Source organism: Lytechinus pictus, chromosome 6, assembly GCF_037042905.1.
Source record: "Lytechinus pictus isolate F3 Inbred chromosome 6, Lp3.0, whole genome shotgun sequence".
Classification (NCBI taxonomy): Eukaryota; Metazoa; Echinodermata; class Echinoidea; order Temnopleuroida; family Toxopneustidae; genus Lytechinus; species Lytechinus pictus.
In genome coordinates this window covers 23045794-23070308 of record NC_087250.1, presented here as the reverse complement: position 1 = coordinate 23070308, position 24515 = coordinate 23045794, and the positions used below count along the sequence as shown (strand labels likewise).

Sequence of the window (24515 nt, the reverse complement as noted above, 5' to 3'; positions counted from 1 at the left end):
TAGAGTAGAGATAATAATAATAATCATAATAAATACAATGTAGCACAAATAACAATAATCATTCTAATTTTACATTTACATGAAAGGGAACTACTATTGCCCTCTCCCATTCTTCAAAATTCACCTAATAATAATAATAATAATAATAATAATAATAATGGTCAGTTTTTGTATTGCGCATATCACAGAACAAATAAGTCTCTATGCACTTGAGAAAACAAAGGAAAGGAAGAGAAGTGTTGGTGAGCTCATTATGTTGAGGCTAGCCTAGGTACAATTTAAAGAAGTATGTTTTAAGAGCTGTTTTGACTTTGTTACATGTATCTGAATCAATTTTTTTCCAGGGATTTTGGGAGTTTGTTTGGGAGTTAAAGCATATTATAGAAATACGTTAGAAATCTTCAAGATGAAAACGGAAGGAGAGAACAAAATACACATAAGAATTAATAAAAGATGAAAATGTATAAACTAGGAGATAAATTGAAAATTTATGAAAAAAAATATAAAAATAAAACTAGAAAAATACATAGTTGTTGGAAAAGATGAAAAAACAGAAATGTTTCACAATTGATTTTATGCCATGTTTTTTCCAGATGATTGTTTAGTGTGACGCGAGAGAGAGACAGATCTAAACGGGGTATAAGACTGAGAGCTATATACATGTAGCTTGCAACTCCTCTTAATTTGATACAATTTGGGGGATTCAAGTGTTATTTCAAAGCAAGAAAAAGAAAGAATGAGAGAGAGAGGAGTTAAAATGTATCTATTTCTACAGTATGTCAATTAACAGACCACTGATGTACATGGTTCACGTTTTTTTGTTTGTTTTACGCATGATTTTTACTTGTAACACGAATCAGAATTTAAAAAGCAAACCTCTCAATCTGAAAGATAATGTGACAAATCCTTACCGACGCATTTGCCTGGCACAGAAGAATAGCTTGCTGTGTCTCCTCCATCATCACGATTACAGGTCGTAGTCAAGTCACCGTCCGGAATGAAGCCATCGTTACACGAATAACTTAAAACTTCACCAATTGTTCCTGCTGGAGTGGAATCAAGGGCTGCGTTTTCAACAGATGGGGGATTGCTGCATGTGGGTTCTGCACAATGTGAATAAAAGCATAGCATATGATATTCATTCGGGTGTGATATGAACTACAATGATTATGATGACGAAAATGATATCAACGATATAAGTAATAAAATGATAAATAAATAATAATAATTAATATAGGATTTGTATAGTGCACATATCCACCTTCCTAAGTGCTCTAGGCGCTCCTATATCACCCCGGCTAAGCTACATATAGTCTACTGATTCCAGTGCTCACTGCTTTTTCAGGAATTGCTTCCTGCCGGTACCCTGGGTTGAGTGTAGCACAATGTGGATAAATTTCTTGCTGAAGGAAAACACGCCATAGCTTGGAATCGAACCCACGTCCTTCAGATTGAAAGACGAGAGTCTTAACCACTAGACCACAATGCCCCAAGTACTATGATAATGATGCTGGTAATGATAAAATGACTACAATAATGATGATAAAGGATGATGATGATAATCACACAATAATGGTAATGATTAAAAATAAAGTTTTAGCTAAAAATTATAAAAATAGTGAAATTATAATACCAATGATAATTAGAGTAGAGATAATAATAATAATCATAATAAATACAATGTAGCACAAATAACAATAATCATTCTAATTTTACATTAACATGAAAGGGAACTACTCTTGCCCTCTCCCATTCTTCAAAATTCACCTAATAATAATAAAAATACTAATAATGGTCAGTTTTTGTATTGCGCATATTACAGAACAAATAAGTCTCTATGCACTTGAGAAAACAAAGGAAAGGAAGAGAAGTGTTGGTGAGTTCATTATGTTGAGGCTAGGTACAATTTAAATAAGTATGCTTTAAGAGCTGTTTTGACTTTGTTACATGTACATTGTATCTGAATCAATTTTTTTCCAGGGAATTTGGGAGTTTGTTTGGGAGTTAAAGCATATTATAGAAATACGTTAGAAATCTTCAAGATGAAAACGGAAGGAGAGAACAAAATACACATAAGAATTAATAAAAGATGAAAATGTATAAACTAGGAGATAAATTGAAAATTTATGAAAAAAAATATAAAAATAAAACTAGAAAAATACATAGTTGTTGGAAAAGATGAAAAAACAGAAATGTTTCACAATTGATTTTATGCCATGTTTTTTCCAGATGATTGTTTAGTGTGACGCGAGAGAGAGACAGATCTAAACGGGGTATAAGACTGAGAGCTATATACATGTAGCTTGCAACTCCTCTTAATTTGATACAATTTGGGGGATTCAAGTGTTATTTCAAAGCAAGAAAAAGAAAGAATGAGAGAGAGAGGAGTTAAAATGTATCTATTTCTACAGTATGTCAATTAACAGACCACTGATGTACATGGTTCACGTTTTTTTGTTTGTTTTACGCATGATTTTTACTTGTAACACGAATCAGAATTTAAAAAGCAAACCTCTCAATCTGAAAGATAATGTGACAAATCCTTACCGACGCATTTGCCTGGCACAGAAGAATAGCTTGCTGTGTCTCCTCCATCATCACGATTACAGGTCGTAGTCAAGTCACCGTCTGGAATGAAGCCATCGTTACACGAATAACTTAAAACTTCACCAATTGTTCCTGCTGGAGTGGAATCAAGGGCTGCGTTTTCAACAGATGGGGGATTGCTGCATGTGGGTTCTGCACAATGTGAATAAAAGCATAGCATATGATATTCATTCGGGTGTGATATGAACTACAATGATTATGATGACGAAAATGATATCAACGATATAAGTAATAAAATGATAAATAAATAATAATATAGGATTTGTATAGTGCACATATCCACCTTCCTAAGTGCTCTAGGCGCTCCTATATCACCCCGGCTAAGCTACATATAGTCTACTGATTCCAGTGCTCACTGCATTTTCAGGAATTGCTTCCTGCCGGTACCCTGGGTTGAGTGCAGCACAATGTGGATAAATTTCTTGCTGAAGGAAAACACGCCATAGCTTGGAATCGAACCCACGTCCTTCAGATTGAAAGACGAGAGTCTTAACCACTAGACCACAATGCCCCAAGTACTATGATAATGATGCTGGTAATGATAAAATGACTACAATAATGATGATAAAGGATGATGATGATAATCACACAATAATGGTAATGATTAAAAATAAAGTTTTAGCTAAAAATTATAAAAATAGTGAAATTATAATACCAATGATAATTAGAGTAGAGATAATAATAATAATCATAATAAATACAATGTAGCACAAATAACAATAATCATTCTAATTTTACATTAACATGAAAGGGAACTACTCTTGCCCTCTCCCATTCTTCAAAATTCACCTAATAATAATAAAAATACTAATAATGGTCAGTTTTTGTATTGCGCATATTACAGAACAAATAAGTCTCTATGCACTTGAGAAAACAAAGGAAAGGAAGAGAAGTGTTGGTGAGTTCATTATGTTGAGGCTAGGTACAATTTAAATAAGTATGCTTTAAGAGCTGTTTTGACTTTGTTACATGTACATTGTATCTGAATCAATTTTTTTCCAGGGAATTTGGGAGTTTGTTTGGGAGTTAAAGCATATTATAGAAATACGTTAGAAATCTTCAAGATGAAAACGGAAGGAGAGAACAAAATACACATAAGAATTAATAAAAGATGAAAATGTATAAACTAGGAGATAAATTGAAAATTTATGAAAAAAAATATAAAAATAAAACTAGAAAAATACATAGTTGTTGGAAAAGATGAAAAAACAGAAATGTTTCACAATTGATTTTATGCCATGTTTTTTCCAGATGATTGTTTAGTGTGACGCGAGAGAGAGACAGATCTAAACGGGGTATAAGACTGAGAGCTATATACATGTAGCTTGCAACTCCTCTTAATTTGATACAATTTGGGGGATTCAAGTGTTATTTCAAAGCAAGAAAAAGAAAGAATGAGAGAGAGAGGAGTTAAAATGTATCTATTTCTACAGTATGTCAATTAACAGACCACTGATGTACATGGTTCACGTTTTTTTGTTTGTTTTACGCATGATTTTTACTTGTAACACGAATCAGAATTTAAAAAGCAAACCTCTCAATCTGAAAGATAATGTGACAAATCCTTACCGACGCATTTGCCTGGCACAGAAGAATAGCTTGCTGTGTCTCCTCCATCATCACGATTACAGGTCGTAGTCAAGTCACCGTCCGGAATGAAGCCATCGTTACACGAATAACTTAAAACTTCACCAATTGTTCCTGCTGGAGTGGAATCAAGGGCTGCGTTTTCAACAGATGGGGGATTGCTGCATGTGGGTTCTGCACAATGTGAATAAAAGCATAGCATATGATATTCATTCGGGTGTGATATGAACTACAATGATTATGATGACGAAAATGATATCAACGATATAAGTAATAAAATGATAAATAAATAATAATATAGGATTTGTATAGTGCACATATCCACCTTCCTAAGTGCTCTAGGCGCTCCTATATCACCCCGGCAAAGCTACATATAGTCTACTGATTCCAGTGCTCACTGCTTTTTCAGGAATTGCTTCCTGCCGGTACCCTGGGTTGAGTGCAGCACAATGTGGATAAATTTCTTGCTGAAGGAAAACACGCCATAGCTTGGAATCGAACCCACGTCCTTCAGATTGAAAGACGAGAGTCTTAACCACTAGACCACAATGCCCCAAGTACTATGATAATGATGCTGGTAATGATAAAATGACTACAATAATGATGATAAAGGATGATGATGATAATCACACAATAATGGTAATGATTAAAAATAAAGTTTTAGCTAAAAATTATAAAAATAGTGAAATTATAATACCAATGATAATTAGAGTAGAGATAATAATAATAATCATAATAAATACAATGTAGCACAAATAACAATAATCATTCTAATTTTACATTAACATGAAAGGGAACTACTCTTGCCCTCTCCCATTCTTCAAAATTCACCTAATAATAATAAAAATACTAATAATGGTCAGTTTTTGTATTGCGCATATTACAGAACAAATAAGTCTCTATGCACTTGAGAAAACAAAGGAAAGGAAGAGAAGTGTTGGTGAGTTCATTATGTTGAGGCTAGGTACAATTTAAATAAGTATGCTTTAAGAGCTGTTTTGACTTTGTTACATGTACATTGTATCTGAATCAATTTTTTTCCAGGGAATTTGGGAGTTTGTTTGGGAGTTAAAGCATATTATAGAAATACGTTAGAAATCTTCAAGATGAAAACGGAAGGAGAGAACAAAATACACATAAGAATTAATAAAAGATGAAAATGTATAAACTAGGAGATAAATTGAAAATTTATGAAAAAAAATATAAAAATAAAACTAGAAAAATACATAGTTGTTGGAAAAGATGAAAAAACAGAAATGTTTCACAATTGATTTTATGCCATGTTTTTTCCAGATGATTGTTTAGTGTGACGCGAGAGAGAGACAGATCTAAACGGGGTATAAGACTGAGAGCTATATACATGTAGCTTGCAACTCCTCTTAATTTGATACAATTTGGGGGATTCAAGTGTTATTTCAAAGCAAGAAAAAGAAAGAATGAGAGAGAGAGGAGTTAAAATGTATCTATTTCTACAGTATGTCAATTAACAGACCACTGATGTACATGGTTCACGTTTTTTTGTTTGTTTTACGCATGATTTTTACTTGTAACACGAATCAGAATTTAAAAAGCAAACCTCTCAATCTGAAAGATAATGTGACAAATCCTTACCGACGCATTTGCCTGGCACAGAAGAATAGCTTGCTGTGTCTCCTCCATCATCACGATTACAGGTCGTAGTCAAGTCACCGTCTGGAATGAAGCCATCGTTACACGAATAACTTAAAACTTCACCAATTGTTCCTGCTGGAGTGGAATCAAGGGCTGCGTTTTCAACAGATGGGGGATTGCTGCATGTGGGTTCTGCACAATGTGAATAAAAGCATAGCATATGATATTCATTCGGGTGTGATATGAACTACAATGATTATGATGACGAAAATGATATCAACGATATAAGTAATAAAATGATAAATAAATAATAATATAGGATTTGTATAGTGCACATATCCACCTTCCTAAGTGCTCTAGGCGCTCCTATATCACCCCGGCTAAGCTACATATAGTCTACTGATTCCAGTGCTCACTGCATTTTCAGGAATTGCTTCCTGCCGGTACCCTGGGTTGAGTGCAGCACAATGTGGATAAATTTCTTGCTGAAGGAAAACACGCCATAGCTTGGAATCGAACCCACGTCCTTCAGATTGAAAGACGAGAGTCTTAACCACTAGACCACAATGCCCCAAGTACTATGATAATGATGCTGGTAATGATAAAATGACTACAATAATGATGATAAAGGATGATGATGATAATCACACAATAATGGTAATGATTAAAAATAAAGTTTTAGCTAAAAATTATAAAAATAGTGAAATTATAATACCAATGATAATTAGAGTAGAGATAATAATAATAATCATAATAAATACAATGTAGCACAAATAACAATAATCATTCTAATTTTACATTAACATGAAAGGGAACTACTCTTGCCCTCTCCCATTCTTCAAAATTCACCTAATAATAATAAAAATACTAATAATGGTCAGTTTTTGTATTGCGCATATTACAGAACAAATAAGTCTCTATGCACTTGAGAAAACAAAGGAAAGGAAGAGAAGTGTTGGTGAGTTCATTATGTTGAGGCTAGGTACAATTTAAATAAGTATGCTTTAAGAGCTGTTTTGACTTTGTTACATGTACATTGTATCTGAATCAATTTTTTTCCAGGGAATTTGGGAGTTTGTTTGGGAGTTAAAGCATATTATAGAAATACGTTAGAAATCTTCAAGATGAAAACGGAAGGAGAGAACAAAATACACATAAGAATTAATAAAAGATGAAAATGTATAAACTAGGAGATAAATTGAAAATTTATGAAAAAAAATATAAAAATAAAACTAGAAAAATACATAGTTGTTGGAAAAGATGAAAAAACAGAAATGTTTCACAATTGATTTTATGCCATGTTTTTTCCAGATGATTGTTTAGTGTGACGCGAGAGAGAGACAGATCTAAACGGGGTATAAGACTGAGAGCTATATACATGTAGCTTGCAACTCCTCTTAATTTGATACAATTTGGGGGATTCAAGTGTTATTTCAAAGCAAGAAAAAGAAAGAATGAGAGAGAGAGGAGTTAAAATGTATCTATTTCTACAGTATGTCAATTAACAGACCACTGATGTACATGGTTCACGTTTTTTTGTTTGTTTTACGCATGATTTTTACTTGTAACACGAATCAGAATTTAAAAAGCAAACCTCTCAATCTGAAAGATAATGTGACAAATCCTTACCGACGCATTTGCCTGGCACAGAAGAATAGCTTGCTGTGTCTCCTCCATCATCACGATTACAGGTCGTAGTCAAGTCACCGTCCGGAATGAAGCCATCGTTACACGAATAACTTAAAACTTCACCAATTGTTCCTGCTGGAGTGGAATCAAGGGCTGCGTTTTCAACAGATGGGGGATTGCTGCATGTGGGTTCTGCACAATGTGAATAAAAGCATAGCATATGATATTCATTCGGGTGTGATATGAACTACAATGATTATGATGACGAAAATGATATCAACGATATAAGTAATAAAATGATAAATAAATAATAATATAGGATTTGTATAGTGCACATATCCACCTTCCTAAGTGCTCTAGGCGCTCCTATATCACCCCGGCAAAGCTACATATAGTCTACTGATTCCAGTGCTCACTGCTTTTTCAGGAATTGCTTCCTGCCGGTACCCTGGGTTGAGTGCAGCACAATGTGGATAAATTTCTTGCTGAAGGAAAACACGCCATAGCTTGGAATCGAACCCACGTCCTTCAGATTGAAAGACGAGAGTCTTAACCACTAGACCACAATGCCCCAAGTACTATGATAATGATGCTGGTAATGATAAAATGACTACAATAATGATGATAAAGGATGATGATGATAATCACACAATAATGGTAATGATTAAAAATAAAGTTTTAGCTAAAAATTATAAAAATAGTGAAATTATAATACCAATGATAATTAGAGTAGAGATAATAATAATAATCATAATAAATACAATGTAGCACAAATAACAATAATCATTCTAATTTTACATTAACATGAAAGGGAACTACTCTTGCCCTCTCCCATTCTTCAAAATTCACCTAATAATAATAAAAATACTAATAATGGTCAGTTTTTGTATTGCGCATATTACAGAACAAATAAGTCTCTATGCACTTGAGAAAACAAAGGAAAGGAAGAGAAGTGTTGGTGAGCTCATTATGTTGAGGCTAGGTACAATTTAAATAAGTATGTTTTAAGAGCTGTTTTGACTTTGTTACATGTATCTGAATCAATTTTTTTCCAGGGATTTTGGGAGTTTGTTTGGGAGTTAAAGCATATTATAGAAATACGTTAGAAATCTTCAAGATGAAAACGGAAGGAGAGAACAAAATACACATAAGAATTAATAAAAGATGAAAATGTATAAACTAGGAGATAAATTGAAAATTTATGAAAAAAAAATATAAAAATAAAACTAGAAAAATACATAGTTGTTGGAAAAGATGAAAAAACAGAAATGTTTCACAATTGATTTTATGCCATGTTCGTTCCAGATGATTGTTTAGTGTGACGCGAGAGAGAGACAGATCTAAACGGGGTATAAGACTGAGAGCTATATACATGTAGCTTGCAACTCCTCTTAATTTGATACAATTTGGGGGATTCAAGTGTTATTTCAAAGCAAGAAAAAGAAAGAATGAGAGAGAGAGGAGTTAAAATGTATCTATTTCTACAGTATGTCAATTAACAGACCACTGATGTACATGGTTCACGTTTTTTTGTTTGTTTTACGCATGATTTTTACTTGTAACACGAATCAGAATTTAAAAAGAAAACCTCTCAATCTGAAAGATAATGTGACAAATCCTTACCGACGCATTTGCCTGGCACAGAAGAATAGCTTGCTGTGTCTCCTCCATCATCACGATTACAGGTCGTAGTCAAGTCACCGTCCGGAATGAAGCCATCGTTACACGAATAACTTAAAACTTCACCAATTGTTCCTGCTGGAGTGGAATCAAGGGCTGCGTTTTCAACAGATGGGGGATTGCTGCATGTGGGTTCTGCACAATGTGAATAAAAGCATAGCATATGATATTCATTCGGGTGTGATATGAACTACAATGATTATGATGACGAAAATGATATCAACGATACAAGTAATAAAATGATAAATAAATAATAATATAGGACTTGTATAGTGCACATATCCACCTTCCTAAGTGCTCTAGGCGCTCCTATATCACCCCGGCTAAGCTACATATAGTCTACTGATTCCGGTGCTCACTGCTTTTTCAGGAATTGCTTCCTGCCGGTACCCTGGGTTGAGTGTAGCACAATGTGGATAAATTTCTTGCTGAAGGAAAACATGCAATGGCTTGGAATCGAACCCACGTCCTTCAGATTGAAAGACGAGAGTCTTAACCACTAGACTACAACGCCCCAAATACTATAATAATGATGCTGGTAATGATAAAATGACTACAATAATGATGATAATAAAGGATGATGATGATAATCACACAATAATGGTAATGATTAAAAATAAAGTTTTAGCAAAAAATTATCAAAATAGTGAAATTATAATACCAATGATAATTAGAGTAGAGATAATAATAATAATCATAATAAATACAATGTAGCACAAATAACAATAATCATTCTAATTTTACATTTACATGAAAGGGAACTACTATTGCCCTCTCCCATTCTTCAAAATTCACCTAATAATAATAATAATAATAATAAAAATGGTCAGTTTTTGTATTGCGCATATCACAGAACAAATAAGTCTCTATGCACTTGAGAAAACAAAGGAAAGGAGGAGAAGTGTTGGTGAGCTCATTATGTTGAGGCTAGGTACAATTTAAATAAGTATGTTTTAAGAGCTGTTTTGACTTTGTTACATGTATCTGAATCAATTTTTTTCCAGGGATTTTGGGAGTTTGTTTGGGAGTTAAAGCATATTAAAGAAATATGTTAGAAATCTTCAAGATGAAAACAGAATGAGAGAACAAAATACACATAAGAATTAATAAAAGATGAAAATGTATAAACTAGGAGATACAGTGAAAATTTAAGACAAAAAAAGATAAAAATAAAACTAGAAAAATACATAGTTGTTGGAAAAGATGAAAAAACAGAAATGTTTCACAATTGATTTCATGCCATGTTCGTTCCAGATGATTGTTTAGTGTGACGCGAGAGAGAGACAGATCTAAACGGGGTATAAGACTGAGAGCTATAAACATGTAGCTTGCAACTCCTCTTCATTTGATACAATTTGGGGGATTCAAGTGTTATTTCAAAGCAAGAGAAAGAAAGAGAGAGAGAGAGAGAGAGAGGAGTTAAAATGTATCTATTTCTACAGTATGTCAATTAACAGACCACTGATGTACATGGTTCACGTTTTTTTGTTTTTTTTACGCATGATTTTTACTTGTAACACGAATCAGAATTTAAAAAGCAAACCTCTCAATCTGAAAGATAATGTGACAAATCCTTACCGACGCATTTGCCTGGCACAGAAGAATAGCTTGCTGTGTCTCCTCCATCATCACGATTACAGGTCGTAGACAAGTCACCGTCCGGAATGAAGCCATCGTTACACGAATAACTTAAAACTTCACCAATTGTTCCTGCTAGAGTGGAATCAAGGGCTGCGTTTTCAACAGATGGGGGATTGCTGCATGTGGGTTCTGCACAATGTGAATAAAAGCATAGCATATGATATTCATTCGGGTGTGATATGAACTACAATGATTATGATGACGAAAATGATATCAACGATACAAGTAATAAAATGATAAATAAATAATAATATAGGACTTGTATAGTGCACATATCCACCTTCCTACATGTAAGTGCTCTAGGCGCTCCTATATCACCCCGGCTAAGCTACATATAGTCTACTGATTCCGGTGCTCACTGCTTTTTCAGGAATTGCTTCCTGCCGGTACCCTGGGTTGAGTGTAGCACAATGTGGATAAATTTCTTGCTGAAGGAAAACATGCAATGGCTTGGAATCGAACCCACGTCCTTCAGATTGAAAGACGAGAGTCTTAACCACTAGACTACAACGCCCCAAATACTATAATAATGATGCTGGTAATGATAAAATGACTACAATAATGATGATAATAAAGGATGATGATGATAATCACACAATAATGGTAATGATTAAAAATAAAGTTTTAGCAAAAAATTATAAAAATAGTGAAATTATAATACCAATGATAATTAGAGTAGAGATAATAATAATAATCATAATAAATACAATGTAGCACAAATAACAATAATCATTCTAATTTTACATTTACATGAAAGGGAACTACTCTTGCCCTCTCCCATTCTTCAAAATTCAACTAATAATAATAATAATAATAATAATAATAATGGTCAGTTTTTGTATTGCGCATATCACAGAACAAATAAGTCTCTATGCACTTGAGAAAACAAAGGAAAGGAAGAGAAGTGTTGGTGAGTTCATTATGTTGAGGCTAGGTACAATTTAAATAAGTATGTTTTAAGAGCTGTTTTGACTTTGTTACATGTATCTGAATCGATTTTTTTCCAGGGAATTTGGGAGTTTGTTTGGGAGTTAAAGCATATTAAAGAAATATGTTACAAATCTTCAAGATGAAAATGGAAGGAGAGAACAAAATACACATAAGAATTAATGAAAGATGAAAATGTATAAACTAGGAGATACATTGAAAATTTATGACAAAAAAAGATAAAAATAAAACTAGAAAAATACAAAGTTGTTGGAAAAGATGAAAAAACAGAAATGTTTCACAATTGATTTTATGCCGTGTTCGTTCCAGATGATTGTTTAGTGTGACGCAAGAGAGAGACAGATCTAAACAGGGTATAAGACTGAGAGCTATATACATATAGTTTGCAACTCCTCTTCATTTGATACAATTTGGGGGATTCAAGTGTTATTTCAAAGCAAGAGAAAGGATGAGAGAGAGAGAGAGGAGTTAAAATGTATCTATTTCTACAGTATGTCAATTAACAGACCACTGATGTACATGGTTCATGTTTTTTGTTTGTTTTACGCATGATTTTTACTTGTAACACGAATCAGAATTTAAAAAGCAAACCTCTCAATCTGAAAGATAATGTGACAAATCCTTACCGACGCATTTGCCTGGCACAGAAGAATAGCTTGCTGTGTCTCCTCCATCATCACGATTACAGGTCGTAGACAAGTCACCGTCCGGAATGAAGCCATCGTTACACGAATAACTTAAAACTTCACCAATTGTTCCTGCTGGAGTGGAATCAAGGTCTGCGTTTTCAACAGATGGGGGATTGCTGCATGTGGGTTCTGCACAATGTGAAAAAAAAGCATAGCATATTCATTCGGGTGTGATATGAACTACAATGATTATGATGACGAAAATGATATCAACGATATAAGTAATAAAATTATAAATAAATAATAATATAGGATTTGTATAGTGCACATATCCACCTTCCTAAGTGCTCTAGGCGCTCCTATATCACCCCGGCTAAGCTACATATAGTCTACTGATTCCGGTGCTCACTGCTTTTTCAGGAATTGCTTCCTGCCGGTACCCTGGGTTGAGTGCAGCACAATGTGGATAAATTTCTTGCTGAAGGAAAACACGCCATAGCTTGGAATCGAACCCACGTCCTTCAGATTGAAAGACGAGAGTCTTAACCACTAGACCACAACGCCCCAAGTACTATAATAATGATGCTGGTAATGATAAAATGACTACAATAATGATGATAATAAAGGATGATGATGATAATCACACAATAATGGTAATGATTAAAAATAAAGTTTTAGCAAAAAATTATCAAAATAGTGAAATTATAATACCAATGATAATTAGAGTAGAGATAATAATAATAATCATAATAAATACAATGTAGCACAAATAACAATAATCATTCTAATTTTACATTTACATGAAAGGGAACTACTCTTGCCCTCTCCCATTCTTCAAAATTCAACTAATAATAATAATAATAATAATAATAATAATGGTCAGTTTTTGTATTGCGCATATCACAGAACAAATAAGTCTCTATGCACTTGAGAAAACAAAGGAAAGGAAGAGAAGTGTTGGTGAGTTCATTATGTTGAGGCTAGGTACAATTTAAATAAGTATGTTTTAAGAGCTGTTTTGACTTTGTTACATGTATCTGAATCGATTTTTTTCCAGGGAATTTGGGAGTTTGTTTGGGAGTTAAAGCATATTAAAGAAATATGTTACAAATCTTCAAGATGAAAATGGAAGGAGAGAACAAAATACACATAAGAATTAATAAAAGATGAAAATGTATAAACTAGGAGATACATTGAAAATTTATGACAAAAAAAGATAAAAATAAAAACTAGAAAAATACAAAGTTGTTGGAAAAGATGAAAAAACAGAAATGTTTCACAATTGATTTTATGCCGTGTTCGTTCCAGACGATTGTTTAGTGTGACGCGAGAGAGAGACAGATCTAAACAGGGTATAAGACTGAGAGCTATATACATGTAGCTTGCAACTCCTCTTCATTTGATACAATTTGGGGGATTCAAGTGTTATTTCAAAGCAAGAGAAAGAAAGAATGAGAGAGAGAGGAGTTAAAATGTATCTATTTCTACAGTATGTCAATTAACAGACCACTGATGTACATGGTTCACGTTTTTTTGTTTGTTTTACGCATGATTTTTACTTGTAACACGAATCAGAATTTAAAAAGCAAACCTCTCAATCTGAAAGATAATGTGACAAATCCTTACCGACGCATTTGCCTGGCACAGAAGAATAGCTTGCTGTGTCTCCTCCATCATCACGATTACAGGTCGTAGACAAGTCACCGTCCGAAATGAAGCCATCGTTACACGAATAACTTAAAACTTCACCAATTGTTCCTGCTGGAGTGGAATCAAGGTCTGCGTTTTCAACAGATGGGGGATTGCTGCATGTGGGTTCTGCACAATGTGAAAAAAAGCATAGCATATTCATTCGGGTGTGATATGAACTACAATGATTATGATGACGAAAATGATATCAACGATATAAGTAATAAAATTATAAATAAATAATAATATAGGATTTGTTTAGTGCACATATCCACCTTCCTAAGTGCTCTAGGCGCTCCTATATCACCCCGGCTAAGCTACATATAGTCTACTGATTCCGGTGCTCACTGCTTTTTCAGGAATTGCTTCCTGCCGGTACCCTGGGTTGAGTGCAGCACAATGTGGATAAATTTCTTGCTGAAGGAAAACACGCCATAGCTTGGAATCGAACCCACGTCCTTCAGATTGAAAGACGAGAGTCTTAACCACTAGACCACAACGCCCCAAGTACTATAATAATGATGCTGGTAATGATAAAATGACTACAATAATGATGATAATAAAGGATGATGATGATAATCACACAATAATGGTAATGATTAAAAATAAAGTTTTAGCAAAAAATTATCAAAATAGTGAAATTATAATACCAATGATAATTAGAGTAGAGATAATAATAATAATCATAATAAATACAATGTAGCACAAATAACAATAATCATTCTAATTTTACATTTACATGAAAGGGAACTACTCTTGCCCTCTCCCATTCTTCAAAATTCAACTAATAATAATAATAATAATAATAATGGTCAGTTTTTGTATTGCGCATATCACAGAACAAATAAGTCTCTATGCACTTGAGAAAACAAAGGAAAGGAAGAGAAGTGTTGGTGAGTTCATTATGTTGAGGCTAGGTACAATTTAAATAAGTATGTTTTAAGAGCTGTTTTGACTTTGTTACATGTATCTGAATCGATTTTTTTCCAGGGAATTTGGGAGTTTGTTTGGGAGTTAAAGCATATTAAAGAAATATGTTACAAATCTTCAAGATGAAAATGGAAGGAGAGAACAAAATACACATAAGAATTAATGAAAGATGAAAATGTATAAACTAGGAGATACATTGAAAATTTATGACAAAAAAAGATAAAAATAAAACTAGAAAAATACAAAGTTGTTGGAAAAGATGAAAAAACAGAAATGTTTCACAATTGATTTTATGCCGTGTTCGTTCCAGACGATTGTTTAGTGTGACGCGAGAGAGAGACAGATCTAAACAGGGTATAAGACTGAGAGCTATATACATATAGTTTGCAACTCCTCTTCATTTGATACAATTTGGGGGATTCAAGTGTTATTTCAAAGCAAGAGAAAGAATGAGAGAGAGAGAGAGGAGTTAAAATGTATCTATTTCTATGTCAATTAACAGACCACTGATGTACATGGTTCATGTTTTTTGTTTGTTTTACGCATGATTTTTACTTGTAACACGAATCAGAATTTAAAAAGCAAACCTCTCAATCTGAAAGATAATGTGACAAATCCTTACCGACGCATTTGCCTGGCACAGAAGAATAGCTTGCTGTGTCTCCTCCATCATCACGATTACAGGTCGTAGACAAGTCACCGTCCGGAATGAAGCCATCGTTACACGAATAACTTAAAACTTCACCAATTGTTCCTGCTGGAGTGGAATCAAGGTCTGCGTTTTCAACAGATGGGGGATTGCTGCATGTGATTTCTGCACAATGTGAAAAATACACCAAATGCAATCAGGAAAAACAATGAAAATGAAATTAACAATAAAAATAGTAATAATGAAAATCAATAAAATAATGAAAATTATTATAATAAGGGATGATGGCAATGCCAATAATCACAAAATATCAATAATGTTAAAGACAATGATACAATGAACTATAATAACAATGGTCAGTTTTTGTATAGCGCATAACACATTACAAATAAAGTCTCTATGCATTTGAAAACACAAAGAAGAGGAAGAGAAGTGTTGGTGAGTTCATTTTGTTGAGGCTAGTAAAATTTAACCCTATCCAAGCCGGGTTGGGTGGGGGGGCGGCTACTATTGCCCTCTACCATTCTTCAAAATTCAAAATTCGGGGGATACAATAAACTTAGTTTTTTTCATGTTTTTCTTTTATTTGGGGACCAGTTTATTTTAGGTTCAAACCAGTAAAAAATGGAAAAACAGTTTGGACCAGTAGGGGAAAAAAGGGTTAGAGTGGAGCCCTGCCTTACCACTGCATGAAGGAGCAGGCGATGGGATCCATTCAGCTTCATCATTTGCATTCAACTTGCACCACGCTGCTAATGATCCATCCGCAATATAGTTAGGAAGGCACTCGTAGAAGAAATCTTCATTTAATGCCCCTTCAGTGATGGAAACTTCTACTGTGTTCGTGCCCTCTGCGGGCTTTCCACATTTGAGTTCTGAACAATGTGAGAAAAGTATAGCATATTCATTCGGGTGTGATATGAACTACAGTGATGATGGTGACGAAAATCAACGATATAAATACTATAATAATGATGATGGTAATGATATCAACTACATAAGTACTATAATAATGATGATGGTAATGATATCAACTACATAAGTACTTTAATAATGATGATGGTAATGATATCAACGATATAAGTACTATAATGATGATGATGGTAATGATATCAACGATATAAGTACTATAATGATGATGGTAATGATAAAGTTTGGATAAATCGCTGTAACGTAAATTCGGTTCCATTACAACGTCTTGGAATTAGACGAAATGGAAGGACTGAAAGGATATTAGACAAAGTACCACTGATGCTGTAGGTCAAACAGGTTGTAGTCTTTTTGATGATTACACAAAGTATGTGTACACCAAATGTGACCAACCACCCCAAAACCACCATTAAATTACCAGGGAAGGTTCTCTGTTAAACATGTAGTAGGTTTCACTATGTAATTTAACTGGATGTTTTTGGAGAAATTGAAAACTAGACATTTTTGGAAACGTCATGGTATGAGCTATCAGATAAACAATGTCTTCATTTGCACCGACCCCTACATAGCTGCCATCTTGGATTTTTCAAGATGGCCGCCGTGAAAGGTTTTTTTTTGCAATATCTTGGCTTCTAAATACCCTAGAACAAGGATTCTCAAATGGTGGTGCACGCGCCACTTGTGGCGCACCGACCCTTGCTGAGTGGCGCTTGGGAGCCGGTATAAAAAAAAGTAAAAATAAGGAAAAATTGGGGAGAAAAAATGTAACTACCAGTAACCTGGAAATAAGGATTTGGTGATCATTTTAATGCAAAGAGAAAACAAAAATCTTTACTTGACACTTAATTGCTAATTGATTTCCTCAAATTTTGTCCAATTTAGCACTCGATAACCCCTATTATGGAGGATCGATGGTGTTCTCCTTTTTATTTATTCTATGCTGTACATAGTTTATGTGCCACACAAGTGATTTGAAAGCCTTGTTTGTAGGATTTCTGTTTCAACGGCGAGAAATTTTGCATTTCCTGAGTATACGTTTTGGTTATTAGAGTTAAACATCAAATAATATGATATTCAAAGAACATCCTGATCATAAAAGATTATGAATTTGGGACATAACAAGCAGAAACCTTGTCTCCAAAGCCGATTAAAATCCGAAGTTGTAAAAGTGAAATATGCTCAGATGTATTGCCTGCCGTGATTGCCTGCATGCACTCTTGCTTAACACGAACTGAATGAATGATACTGCACGCGAGTTGTAGAGAGAGAGGGGCAGTTTGGGGCGTGCAACGCCTAATTTTCAGCCCTTGCAAAATCGGGGAACGTAACTTCAGCCACTGGCGTACAGATGGGGGTGGAGTTTGGGGCCCCCCAAGTGTTTCACGGCCAAGAAAAAAAAGGAGAAAAAGAAAGGGAAAGAGTGGAATATTGTATTACTTTCTTATATTATGTGAAAATATAGATTTTTGTATTGAAAAGTTCAACAATTTTGCTTCAGCTGCCATATCTATCCCCCTCATTTTTTTTTTACTCATTACGCCACTTGCTTCAGCCAATGGATCTGGTGCAGAACAGTCTGAACTAATGGTAATAATTGGTATGATGTGAAAAAGTCACTAGTCATTTTTCTTTGAATATTAATATTGTGTAGTTTGTTGGCATTTGTATTTCTTCTGTTGATATTAATTAGAGCCCCTCTGGGCAATTTAAAAGGCCTCATATTCCAAAACTTCTGGGGGCTCTGCCCCCTCGACCCCCACCAGGGGCCTCTGGACCCCCTCCGCTGATACATTGCTGGTTCGCGTAATGGATAGTGGAGCATTACAGATTCTCAACAAGAAATGTGGAGCTTCAAAAAAAGTAAATGAGAATGGCTGCCCTAGAATCATAAGTTTTTCACCTAAACCTCCATTTCCATTTTCATCATTATTCTTGTCTGATTTTTCTCTTTTGATCCAAAGCAACATTTTAATGAGGTGGACTTGACCTTTAAGTTCTGTGATTCAAAAAGTGTTCAGGAAGCCGAAGAGCTACTTTGAGGGATTCAAGTGCTATTTCAAGGCAAGGGAGTGAAAGAGAGAGAGAAGAGTTATGATGTATCTATTTCCATCGGGGTATTGCAAGAAACTTGGGATCAATTGCGAGTTTACTTGTGGTCCCTAAATCGATCGTATGTCATGTAAATTTCTGATTGATTTCTGAAGTGCCTCTTGCAACAAGGAATGTAATCTCAGTTATTTCCAACAGATAAAATTGACCCATTGATAGTAAAATTGCAACAGAAAATTTGCAACTGATTGAAAATATTTTCTTGCAACACCCCTAATGTCAAAAAACACATCACTAATGTACATGGTACGCACAACAAATGTTCTCTTTGTTTTTCTGTTTCTTTGACGCATGATGTTTACTTGGAACGCAAAACAGAATTTAAAAAGCAAACCTCTGAATTTGAAAGATAATGTGACAAATCCTTACCGACGCAACTGCCCACAGGAGACCAGCTTGCTGTGTCTCCTCCATCATCAAGATTACAGGTGGTAGTCAAGTCACCATCCGCAGCAAAACCAGCATTACACGAATGGGAGTAAGTGTCAGCGATTGATCCTTCATCGATGGTAACATCTCCTGCGTTTGCAACAGATGAGGGCGCACCGCATTTGATTTCTGCACGATTTAAAAAATAAAGCAAATGCGATCGGGTATGAAGATAATTTGATAATGAAAATGATATCAACAATAAAGACAATGATAATTATTAATATAATAAATTGAAAACTAAATTGAAAACTAAACATTTTTTGAAACATCATGGTATGAGCTATCAGATAAACAATGTTTTCATTTGCACCGACCCCTATGGATGCCATCTTCAATTTTTCAAGATGGCCGCCGTGAAAGGTTTTTTTTTTGCAATATCTCGGCTTCTCAATGCCCTAGAATCATAAGTTTTGCACCTAAACCTCCATTTCTGAGGTCAAAGAATCCAGTGGTATCGAAAGAATCAACATTTTTTAAAGAAAAATATCATTTATATTCAATATTATGTCTTTTCTACAAATACCTGACTCAAACTTATTTTAAATTTCAGATTATTTTTTGCAAATGATTTGGCCCAAACTTTGCTTTTCAGTAAGGTTAATGTTACACCAGGATGTCGTAAATGTTTTCATTCATCATTACCATGTACTTTGATTCACATGATCGAGGTCAAATGGTCAGTCAATGAACTTTGACCATGTTGTGGACCTTGTGGTATCAATTTGAAATCTTAACCAAAGTTACATTTTTGAAATGCACGGGGAAATGCATAACTTTGAAAGTATGGATCTACAGATTTATATCATGAAACTTTGATATAAAAATAATCATGTATCACCAGTTATTTTGTATGAGTTTCAAGTAAATATGATCATGCAAGGACAAATGTAATATTGGGTGATTCCATACGTGTGGTACGGGACATTTAGAGAACATTTGACAGTTTTTCGACAAGAAAAACAAAAAAATATTCCAGTAACTTAAGGTCATCATCAAGTACTACCAGAGTGTTGGGAAAACCAATACTTAACGTGACTTGAATTCACATCCTGTATAATACAGATTTAACCCTAATTCTCCCGGGGGGGGGGGGGGGGGGGCCATAATGCCCCCCCCTCGACAATTTTCGCGATATATCTGCTGCACAAAATTTTTGACCTCGCCGCTCACTGTCTTTTTACTTTTAAGTCTCGCGCAAATTTTGAGACCAAATTTGTGACGCCCGGGTACGTGGTTACGACATTATGCAACATTATGAAAGTGTATGTCAGACCCAAAATTGCTCATAAATGTGATAAACGTGTACAAATCCAATGCAAATTGTGTATTTAGCCAAAATTCATAAATGTATCATTATTTCTACTTTTACTGATTAAACTTAACTAATTTTGCCTTGTTTATGATCAGAATTAAGTCTGGAACAATTTCCATCGAAAAAAATATAAAAAAAACAAAAAGTAAAAAACTAAGAAATACATAAGAAATTAAAAAAACAATAAAATACATAAGAAATCTGTCTTGGTACCAGAATTTTTTTCATTCATAATTGTTAGGAATGCTTCACCAAAATATAGCATTCTAGGAGCTTTATTTAGTGAATCAGAGCATAAAGTATGATTTCATGAATAAATTAGCATAATTAATTCATATAAAATAAAAATATATGAATTCAGTGAAATTTACCAATGCAATTGCGTAGATTACGTCATTCTCTACCATTATGCAGATTTTCGTTGTGATCACGCAATCCGCGGCCGAGATTTTAAGAGGGGGACATAATGGCCCCCCCCCCCCCCCCCGGGAATGACAAGAATCAAAATACCCCGGGAGATTTAGGGTTAAAATAGTAATGTGTCGTACGGGACGCAGAAAAAGTGGCATTTTTAGAAACCTCAAGTTTGTACTATAGAGTCTGTGAGTTGGACAGATAATTTTCATAAAAACTGAACTCAAATTGATATTGAATTACCTAAGAACAAACACATGTCTGAAAGAAAGCAAAATGAACATTTATGAATAAATAAAGCAAATTAAAATTTTCGAGAACATTGTGGCGTACGGGACACTCAAAATGTGTTGTACGGGACATCTCTAAATTGAAGCCAAACTTTCTTATTTTATGTCTCTTTGACTTCTTCAATCACTTTATTTGGCTGATGATAATGATAATCCTATCAAACTAAAGACATTCATTATGTTAGAAACCGCTATCGGCTGAATATTTCTGTCAATATATCATAAACAAAATAATGTGTCGTACGGGACACTGTGTGTTGAACAGGCACTTGCGCGTTGTACTGGACAGCCTGAATAAAACAATTAACTTTTTATCAATCAGAAGGGGAGCATTGCCCTTAGATTCTTCCTTTTTAATGAAAAGCCTTACGTAGTAATTCAGGACAATATATTTAAGTAACCAAATCTATCCGTTATATATATACATACAATCAGGAGCAATATATCATCATTTTTTATGATGGGAAATGTACAATGGTTCACAGCATTTTTACGAGCTAAAAAACTTGAGGTTTTGTGTGAAGTTATATTTTAGTAAATTAAGTGATGGTTTACAATACACTATTTAAACAATGAATGAATGAAACTGTGTTTATGTAAATTATGGGGCTAAAATGTTATGATTTTTCATATAAAATGTACATGTATATATAGATGATATATGTCACAACTGTCACTTGTAATTCCACCAAAAAAAAAAAATTCTAAAGTAATGCGATTCTACTTTTTCAAACTTTTCTGCATTTCATGAAACTATATGGTTTGTCTTGGCCAGATTTTTTTGGAACAACATGGTTTGTCTTATTTTCCAGATTTTTTTTAACGACTTGAGAAAAGTAAGGAGTTTCAATACTGCATATAAGAAAAATAGTGATCATCAAGGGAGGTCCAAATAGATAACTGATATGTAAATATTTTTTTTAACATCTTATAATAATTTCACAATAGCATTTCACAAAATCACCAGTATAGCTAAAGGGATTCACAAAAGAATATGCCTACATGAAGTCAATTAAAATGGTTAGAATCACCTATTTCATGTTCTATAGAGATAAAAAAAAAGTACCTATTCAGTTCACTTAATGTCAAATCAATTACTTAGATCATAATAGGCCTACTGTTTATAGTTTCTGAATCCAAATCCTGCAATGAAATGCAGTCTATATTGTGAGTCGTAAGGGACAACTTTTAATAGGACAATTATTGAAAAATGAAGAACAGTAATTAGATCCTTATAGGATAAATCGATCATCCATGGGTAAAAGATAGAGAAATTGTAAGAAAAACTTTTGCATTTTTCATGTGTCGTAGGGGACATTGCCAAAAATAGGTTCGGAAAAAAATCAGGAAGCCCCTATTATGGATCATGAAAAGGTTGTAGATATTATTTGGAATTATTAATGATACATTATTCCATTGACCTGCAATATTTTCAATCTTCTCGTGTTTTTCCAATAATGGTTTCAGGCAGTGTTTGTACTTGACTATTTAATCAGCAAAATTATTGAATATTGAAAATTCCATTGTTTCCCCCCAAAAACAACTATATCTGACTTCACTTTTGGTTAAAACTCATAATTTTCATAACATTTAGGTATTATAGTAAAATATTTCACCATTCATGACTTATTGAAAGCATGTTGAAATTTATGATATTTTTGAAGTTCTAGTGTGGAATCGCCCTATACAGGCTCGATAAACTTTGACCATGCTGTATTGCTGTGGTAAGTATTGAATTCTTAAAGGAGAATGAAACCCTTGAAACCAGCTGAATCCATATCAAAGAGAAAAATCGAAGAAACATATTGTTGAAAGTTTTAGGAAGATTGAATGAATAATAAGAAAGTTATGAGCATTTTAACATTGAGATCACTAATGCCATGTAGTTCCTCCAATTGGCAATGCAACCAAGATCTGTGATGTCACACACGTACAACTCCCTCATTACTTTAGTACTTATTTCACTTATATTCTCACTTTTATAGAGTCTGTCACAAGGTGAGGTGTTCTCTTTATGAGAGGACAAGTACAGAGGTTTCACAACATTATATCATTGATGAATCGTTTGTCATATGATTAGAATGAGCAAAAAGAGATGTTTCGGGGTATATTTTCAGTGTCCAAAAGGGGAGAGTTGTTCATCTGTGACATCATAGATCTTGGTCGCATTGCCAATGGGAGGATCTCCATAGCTTTAGTGATCTCGACATTCAAATGCTCATAACTCTTCTATTGCTTGTTCTATTTTACTCAAACTTTTGTTGATCTTATTCTTTGATTTTTCTGCTTTCACAAAAGCTAACTTGCTCCAAGAGTTTCATTCTCCTTTAATTAACTGAAGGTTGAGTTTTCAAACGTAAATTAGCTTTTTAAAGGAACACAGACTTCAATCATCAATAGTGTGACAAATCCTAAATGAACTCTGTTCGGGGGATTCAATAAACTTAGTTTTTTTTCATGTTTTTCTTTTATTTGGGGACCAGTAAATTTTAGGTTCAAACCAGTAAAAAATGGAAAAACAGTTTGGACCAGTAGGGGAAAAAAAGGGTTAGAGTGGAGCCCTGCCTTACCACTGCATGAAGGAGCAGGCGATGGGATCCATTCAGCTTCATCATTTGCATTCAACTTGCACCACGCTGCTAATGATCCATCCGCAATATAGTTAGGAAGGCACTCATAGAAGTAATCTTCATTTAATGCCCCTTCAGTGATGGAAACTTCTACTGTGTTCGTGCCCTCTGCAGGCTTTCCACATTTGAGTTCTGAACAATGTGAGAAAAGTATAGCATATTCATTCGGGTGTGATATGAACTACAGTAATGATGGTGACGAAATCAACTACATAAGTACTATAATAATGATGATGGTAATGATATTAACGATATAAGTACAATAATAATGATATCAACGATATATAATAATGATGATGGTAATTATACCAATGATATAAGTACTATAATAATGATATCAACGATATATAATAATGATGATGGTAATTATACCAATGATATAAGTACTAGATAATAATGATGATGGTAATGATATCAACTACATAAGTACAATAATAATAATGATGATGGTAATGATATCAACTACATAAGTACTGTAATAATGATGATGGTAATGATATCAACTACATAGGTACTATAATAATAATGATGGTAATGATATCAACTACATAAGTACTAGATAATAATGATGATGGTAATTATACCAATGATATAATTACTTTAATAATGATGATGGTAATGATATCAACTACATAAGTACTATAATAATGATGATGGTAATGATATAAACTACATAAGTACTAGATAATAATGATGATGGTAATGATATCAACAATATAAGTACTATAATAATGATGATGGTAAATGACTACAGTAATGGTAATAAAGAATGATGATGATAATCACACAAAAATGGTA

The 24515-nt window shown here is 33.9% G+C and overlaps 1 protein-coding gene across 1 annotated transcript in view; it reads right to left on the bottom strand.

Annotated features, from left to right (window-relative positions):
• The window catches only part of LOC129263098 (sushi, von Willebrand factor type A, EGF and pentraxin domain-containing protein 1-like), a 51522-nt gene that overhangs the window by 20554 nt on the left and 6453 nt on the right, over positions 1-24515 (bottom strand). The window contains exons 4-14 of the mRNA XM_064100485.1: positions 16284-16475; positions 15574-15765; positions 13959-14150; positions 12330-12521; positions 10693-10884; positions 9058-9249; positions 7435-7626; positions 5806-5997; positions 4177-4368; positions 2548-2739; positions 912-1103 (exon numbers count right to left, since the gene is read on the bottom strand). Coding sequence (XP_063956555.1) covers positions 912-1103; positions 2548-2739; positions 4177-4368; positions 5806-5997; positions 7435-7626; positions 9058-9249; positions 10693-10884; positions 12330-12521; positions 13959-14150; positions 15574-15765; positions 16284-16475 — 2112 coding nt within the window. The remainder of the gene's footprint in view (positions 1-911; positions 1104-2547; positions 2740-4176; positions 4369-5805; positions 5998-7434; positions 7627-9057; positions 9250-10692; positions 10885-12329; positions 12522-13958; positions 14151-15573; positions 15766-16283; positions 16476-24515) is intronic.